Raw genomic sequence first — 7500 nt, forward strand, 5'->3', positions numbered from 1 at the left:
TATCTTCTCATCCGAAGGTCTAGACGCTCAGTTTGATTTTCCAGTCAAACTGGGGAGAAATGGCAGAGAGCTGGGAATCGAACCGAGACCCTCACAAACACTGCATTGGCAAATAAGCGTCTTAACCATTCTACCACCTTCATCCTCCAGCAGACATGGTCCACACCACACAGGACTGAACAGGAGAAGAATGCCAGTCTTGTCGTGTTGTCACTCGGACAAATAAGAAAACAAGACACATCTCGCGTGTTGCGAAGAACGTATTTAATAACTGAAATAAACAAAGAGGAACTAGACTGTCATCTGCTATGAACCCTGACTGTTGTTGCTCAGCTGGCGCCCTCCATTTTCTCTGGGAATCAAGGAAGATTCTACTAGGCATCTCCTACACTGAGCACGTCACGAACACTGAAGTCCGACAGAAGATCACCCAAGCCACTTGACTCCACGATGACCTTCTAACCGTCATCATGAGGAGGAAGCACAAACGGTACGGACACCTCACAAAATCTGACGGGCTCTCAAAGACCATTCCACAGGGCACCGTACCAGGCAGTAGGAGGAGAGGGAGGCAAAAGAAAATGTGTCAGGACAACATCAAAGAATGGACAGACCTGAATTTCCCAGATTCCCTGAGAGCTGCGTGAGACAGGAACCGATGGAGAGAACGAACTGGCCTGGAAATCATCTGCGGTGCCCCGACGACCCTCCACTGGGTTATGGAATTGGTGAAGGTGGAGGGATCAAGAAAGATAATTGTAATGATGACAATAACTGTCGACACAACATGTCTCACCTGTATCACGGACGGTCTCTGGGGAGGCTGGTACAGGGGAGGGGGGGCGTGGAAGCCGCAGGAATCCTCGCCCACAGACTGTCTGGGGGGTGGCGGGGGAGGGGGAGGGCTGGAGGAACCTGACCGAGAAATAGAATTAGTGAACGTTGATTATTGTCGAACCTGTGTGTGTGTGTGTGTGTGTGTGTGTGTGTGTGTGTGTGTGTGTGGTGTGTAAATGTCTGAGTGTATGTGTGCGTGAACATTCTCAAGAATTTGTTTACGATTTTCAGTTGTGTTGAACTCCCAAGCAAAATTTGGGAGAGTTCAAAACAAAAGAAAACAATAATAATAATAATAACAAAATCATTGATGAAACACTCGTTTAAAACACAGAGCTTGGAAAACAGATAGGTACGAGCGATCCCTTCACGCTGACACAGATAACCAGACAGAGATCCTCGCCATCTGTATAGAAACCATCCAAAAATACCCATTTTTATATTGAAAGAAACACGACACCTGAATAACCTTAGATTATTTTTAAGTCATAAAACAATATTCATCTGCTCAACTAACTACTCACATGAAAAGAAAAAAAGGACAGAAGAAAATCATTTACAAGCATCAGCGATAAGATTAAACAAACAAACAAAAACAAAACAAAACAAAACAAAAACAAAAACAAAAAACCACTACGCCTCCAACATGACAAAATAATTAGTTTTTCTCCTGAAGTTTAAAGAAGGAAAGAAAGAATGCTTTGTTGCACAGAGAGCATAATTATTATGTAATGGCTGAATGCATGTTGTGGTATTTTCCTGCTATTAGTTGTCCCCGTCGGTTTGTTCTCACCTCTTCTATCCACGAACTTGTACACGCGGTACGGGTTGGGTTCGTCGTAGCAGCTGCGGTCTTTCAGCTCCTGAATGTCGGGCAATTTGTTCAGAGCGCAGCGCAGTCGGGTTTTCCAGCTGGGCCAGTCTGGGTTGTCGGTCCCTTCTCTGTAACGCCCTGTGTGAATGGCCCACTCCTGGAAAAAGAATAGCAGGCCCAGTGTTCGTTTAAAGAATTTCGTCTCTGTAACGCCCTGTAAAGCGTTTTATTTTCTGATTGTAAATAAATACATGATGCCCGGAGAGAAAGGCCCATTCCCAGAAAGAGAATAACTGACCAAGTGTTCGTTCGTTTTCAGAGAATTTCGTTCCTTCTCATCGGGAAAGCATTTCATTTCTAGATTGAAAATAGATACATGATGCTTGGAGAGAAAGGCCCATTCCCGGAAAGAGAATAACTGACCAAGTGTTCGTTCGTTTTCGATGAGTTTCGTTCCTTTTCTTTGGTAAAGATTTTATTTTTAGATTGACAATAAACACATAACATTTAGTATTGTTCTGCAATACATCTGTCTCTCTACCTTTGTCTCAATTTTCTGACAAAAATAACAAACAGTGATGCTGTTAATTACATCACTGGAATCGAACAAACTGTACATGTAAAAAGGGAGAGAGAGAGGAGGGGGGGGAGAGAGAAATAAAGGAATAAGAAGATGATGGTGGTGGTGGTGGTGGTGGTGATGGTGGTGGTGAAGAAGAAGAAGATGATGATGATGATGATGATGATGATGGTGGTGGTGGTGGTGGTGTGAAGAAGAAGAAGAAGTACACACACAAGCAAAGCACAAAAACCAAGCCTGACTGACCCTGAAGATGAGCGCGTCCTGCTCGGACCAGTCAGCCCGCCCGCCGTGCTTCCAGGTGATGCGGAAGATGCCCTTGTTCCTGTCCACCCAGGCCAGTCCCGGGAACCGCCCGCTGTTGATCTGGGCCTCCAGCCACGGCTTGAGGCGTTGCCGTGCCCTGCTGCTGCCACTGCCGCCGTCCGGGGACCCCGGGTCCATGCTGCAAGTGGTGACAGGATTTCATGGGGATGCTTATATTTGTATTTGTATTTCTTTTTATCACAACAGATTTCTCTATGTGAAATTCGGGCTGCTCTCCCCAGGGACAGCGCGTCGCTACACTACAGCGTCACCCTTTTTTTTTCTTTCTTTTTTTTTTGTTTTTTTTTCCTGCGTGCAGTTTTAATTGTTTTTCCTATGGAAGTGGATTTTTCTACAGAATTTTGCCAGGAACAACTCTTTTGTTGCCGTGGGTTCTTTTACATGCGCTAAGTGCATGCTGCACACGGGACCTCGGTTTATCGTCTGATCCGAATGACTAGCGTCCAGACCACCACTCAAAGTCTAGTGGAGGGGGAGAAAATATCGGCGGCTGAGCCGTGATTCGAACCTGCGCGCTCAGATTCTCTCGTTTCCTATGCGGACGCGTTACCTCCAGGCCATCACTCCACTCCATAATAGTGCCTACCCTCGGACAATGACTGGAATTCATATGGATACTTATATAGCTACTATCCTCGGATAATGACAGGGATTCATGTGGACACTTCTATAGTGCCCACCTCTTCACCTTATCGTGTTGGTCTCTGTACTCTCCGAGCTTTTCTGAACTGCTTGCTACTTTTGTTGTATTGTGTGTACTCGGTCACTCAAGATTTCCGCCTGTTTCATCTTCTTTCTTCGTTTTAAGGTTTTGTCTTTCTTTTTGCTCCAGCTTTCTCCTTGCGCAGTCTCTCTCTCTCTCTCTCTCTCTCTCTCTCTCTCTCTGTGCGTCTGTCTGTCTGTCTCTTAGTTAATCTATTTATTTATTTACTTATTAAACTTTTCATTTATTTATGTAGCCTTCTGTGTGTTTTTTTTATGAACTTATTTGTCTGTCTGTTGATTTGTTTGATGTGTCTGGTCGAACTGCTCTTTCAACAATCTCTCTCTCTCTCTCTCTCTGGCTCTCTCTGTTTCCTGAATCGCTCCAACTTTTTCCTCTCGCAGTCCCCCCACCCATCCCCTCTCTCTCTCTCTCTCTCTCTCTCTCTCTCTCTCTCTCTCTCTCTCTCTCTCATTCCTCTTCGACTACAACTTCTTTACACTAGATCAAGTAACAGTAATCATAATCATTAATGATGGCCATTTATTTAGCGGGGAAGGAAGGAATGATTCAGTCTGTTTCATGATTCGTAAACGCGGAAAATAATCATTTCCGGAGCTTGTCGCTTGCAGTATTTTAAATCAATTGTTCTGTGCGGCATTATTGTGTTTATATTTATCATTGCACACATTTCCCGGGCGCACCAAAATATTTCTGCGTTGGTAGTAAGATCGGCCTGGAAGTTAATGGGGACAGACATTAATCAAAGGATCCTCCTCACTGCTCAGTGAGTTATGTCAGGTGTACAAGCGGGTCATTGTGGTGTCTCACACACCAGGGTTCGAATTTAAGCAGATGCCCGGGTGCGAATGCTACGAAAAGTTGGCTCGGGCACACAAATTTCCTGTCAAGAGTGCCCTGTTGGCACTCCAAAATTGGTAGAGGCGAAAGAAAATTAATCAAAAGACACACCAAGAAAGCCAGCTCGAACGCAGTCGATCGAAATGTAAAGTCTCAACTGCTGCAGCTCGGTTCGCGGAGCAGCATCTTTGCGCGTGCGCGATCGGGTGTTGACGTTCATGGCGAGTTAGCGACGAACGGTGTTTCCCATCTTCAATGTTAAAAGAAACTTGAGGCTCCCGAAACAAATGACGAAAGCTCAGGAAAACAAAAAGAATAAACAGTAGGAGTACGAATCAAAGCGTGTGGACATTTTGAATGCGGTTTTCCAAACATCAACACAAATGCGAATTATAACTCAATCAAAGACTGTATTTCATTTTATTATGCTGGCACCCAAAACCACATCTGGTCACTCATATGTTTTGCCCAGAGTGCCCAATTGGCTCTCAAAAAAGAGAGAGAGAGTTAAATTCGAACCCTGCACACGTTTGTTAATCCACACAATGAAATCTGGGTTCACACAGAAACAGACAGTAGGGATATGCGCAGTCTGAACAAATACGTATGACCACGGTTTGTACAAGTGTGTACCCCCGAAAACGGAGTATGGCTGCCTGCATGGCATAAACGTAAACGCCCCCTCGTGTATATACGAGTGAACGTGGGAGCTGCAGCCCATGAACGAAGAAGAAGTGTGTGTGTGTGTGTGTGTGTGTGTGTTTGTGTGTGTGTGTGTGCGTGACTCTGTGTGTGTGTGTGTGTGTGTGCGCGCGCGTGCGCGCGTGTGTGTGTGTATGTGTGTGTGTGTGTGCGTGACTGTGTGTGCGTGACTCTGTGTGTATGTGTGTGTGTGTGTATGTTTGTTTGTGTGTGTGTGTGTGTGTGTGTGTGTGTGTGTGTGTGTGTGTGTGCCTGCATAACTGTGTATTTTTATGTTTGTACTGTGTGTTTGCGCATTAACCAAAGGGAGAGGAATACGAGCATCCCGAAGCTGGAGGCCTGGAGTATTATCCCCTAACATCCAGTCAATTTTGTTGGCCGGAATGTTGTACATAAATTATAGATGCCAGCTGTGTGATCCACTCATGATAATGGGAATGAAATCATCTCGAACATAGTGAATAAAATCATCTCGAACATAGTGAATAAAATCATCTCGAACATTGCGAACAATCGAAAGAGAAATTGGGGGCGGTGGTAGAGGGCTGAAAAAACAACAGCTACAATACATACATACATTACATACATACATACATACATGAATTGATTAACTAATTTATCAATTATTTATTTATTTATTTAATACATACATACATACATACATACATATATACATGAATTGATTTACTAATTAATCAATTATTTATTATCTATTTATTTAAACATGTTGAAAAATCCACCACCTGCTACATGCTGTTCTGTTAGTATTCAAATCTATTAACGCCCGTTCCGCTAAAGTGAGAAAGTGGACAGAAAAGACAGTGCGGGGTGTGGTTATGGAGATGAGTGTGGGTGTGGAGGCAGACATGGGACGAGGGAGGTGGTGGGGGTGGTGTTTCAGTGTCCTTTATCGTTGGTTGACTCAGACAGTATTAGTCACTCTGCAAAAGGCCTTCACACAAGATCTTATTGTTGACCTGAAAGACCGGCCTAATTGAGGATGTTTTTCATGTTGTAGTTGTTCCTCGAATTTCAGTATGCCGAAGAGGAAAAACATTGTAAGGTTGGGTTTTTTGTTTTGTTTTGTTTTTTTTCTGAAAAGCGAGGGAGAATTAAGTATCTGGCAACTTCCTTGACTGTGGCGTTAGTGCGCGCGCGCGATAACGTGAGCTCACACTGTGTGTGTGTGTGTGTGTGTGTGTGTGTGTGTGTGCAGTGTGTGTGTGTGTGTGTGGATGGATGGGTGAGCGAGCGTGTGCACAGTGTGTGTGTGTGTGTGTGTGTGTGTGTGTGTGTGTGTGTGAGCGAGCGTGTGCAGAGTGTGTGTGCGTGCGCGCGCGTGTGTGTGTTTGCGTGTGCCGGTGTGTGTGTGTGTGTGTGTTTGTGCGCGTGCGTGCGTGTGTGTCTGTGAGCGTCTGCACAGTGTGTGTGTGTGTGTGTGTGTGTGTGTGTGTGTGTGTGTCTGTGTATCTGCGCTTAGCCTCTCTCTCTCTCTCCAACGTTCATGCTGCATTGATGTAATGATTTCCCCCTTTGTTTTATGTAACTGTTTCCCCTTCGAGGGCTGTATGAAAAAAAAATCTTGCTTCCTCTATCACCCTCAGAAAATAAAATTGATTCCCCCCTTTCTCTCTCTCTTTCTCTCTCTCTCTCTGGTTTGTCACGCATGGGAGCACATACACTGCAAGCACCCCCAAAGTAAGACTATATCATTGAATTAAACTGACCATACGGATGTAAATACATACAATCAAATGAATAAGTCTAAAACAGCTGAACGTATTATCATCAGGAAATACTATGCACAAACTAATAGTTCTTATTCGAGCGACACGGAAATAATTCAAGTGCCTGTGTGTGTGTGTGTGTGTGTGTGTGTGTGTGTGTGTGTGTGTGTGTGTGTGTGCGCGCGCGCGCGCGCGCGCGTCTCTCAGTCTCTCTTGAATAAAAAAACAAACAAAACATTTTGAGTTCTCTCTTTCTCTTTCACATGCCCCATTCTCTCTCCCCACCACCCCTCTCAGTCTCTCTCCCTCTCTCACTGAGTCTCCTTACCTGTACGACTCTGGGGAACTGTTGTCATCTCTTCTGGACTGCTGCATGCTGATTGGCAATGGCATCACACACTCACTTCGATCCGCGATCAGGGGGCTAATTTTGTTGTTGCTGCTGTTGTTCAACTTTCTTTTCAGTCGTTGAAGTGCTAAGTACGGCGCTGATAACAGTTATTATTTCTTACTGGCCCCTTTGTTCACACTCAATGGTTTCTTAAACAACTGCTTGAGTCAATACTACAATGCACCGTTTCTCTGTGAGGCAGTTCGCTGGAAAAACGAACTTCGGCCGAAGTCGTGAATCCGCGCCGCTCAGGGCAAAACCAGCGACGTGGTTAAAAACCTGTTTTTGTAATAACTGTCCAACCTGGAGTTCTCAGTTCAAAGCGAGAAAGGTCCCCCTAAATTTAGTGTTTAGGTTAGAATCTTTAACTGATCAGTATATCGATAAATCAATGCGAATCCCAAACTGTCACAAAAATGACTCAATGACTGTAGACCAATCAAATACGGAGGGTCGGAAAATGAAAGTTGGCCAACACATGCATTCACGTGAAGCTGTCAGTGTTCTGATGATAACAGTAAACGATCGAATGTAAATATCAGTACAGAGTTTCTCGGG

At 44.6% G+C, this 7500-nt stretch overlaps 1 protein-coding gene across 1 annotated transcript in view; it reads right to left on the reverse strand.

Moving 5' to 3' along the window:
* Positions 1 to 7500, reverse strand: part of LOC143300438 (interferon regulatory factor 9-like) — a 33111-nt gene that overhangs the window by 16341 nt on the left and 9270 nt on the right. The window contains exons 2-4 of the mRNA XM_076614097.1: positions 2478 to 2676; positions 1631 to 1808; positions 797 to 915 (exon numbers count right to left, since the gene is read on the reverse strand). Coding sequence (XP_076470212.1) covers positions 797 to 915; positions 1631 to 1808; positions 2478 to 2676 — 496 coding nt within the window. The remainder of the gene's footprint in view (positions 1 to 796; positions 916 to 1630; positions 1809 to 2477; positions 2677 to 7500) is intronic.

The sequence above is a fragment of the Babylonia areolata genome, chromosome 26 (genome assembly GCF_041734735.1).
Source record: "Babylonia areolata isolate BAREFJ2019XMU chromosome 26, ASM4173473v1, whole genome shotgun sequence".
In the NCBI taxonomy this organism is placed as follows: domain Eukaryota; kingdom Metazoa; phylum Mollusca; class Gastropoda; order Neogastropoda; family Buccinidae; genus Babylonia; species Babylonia areolata.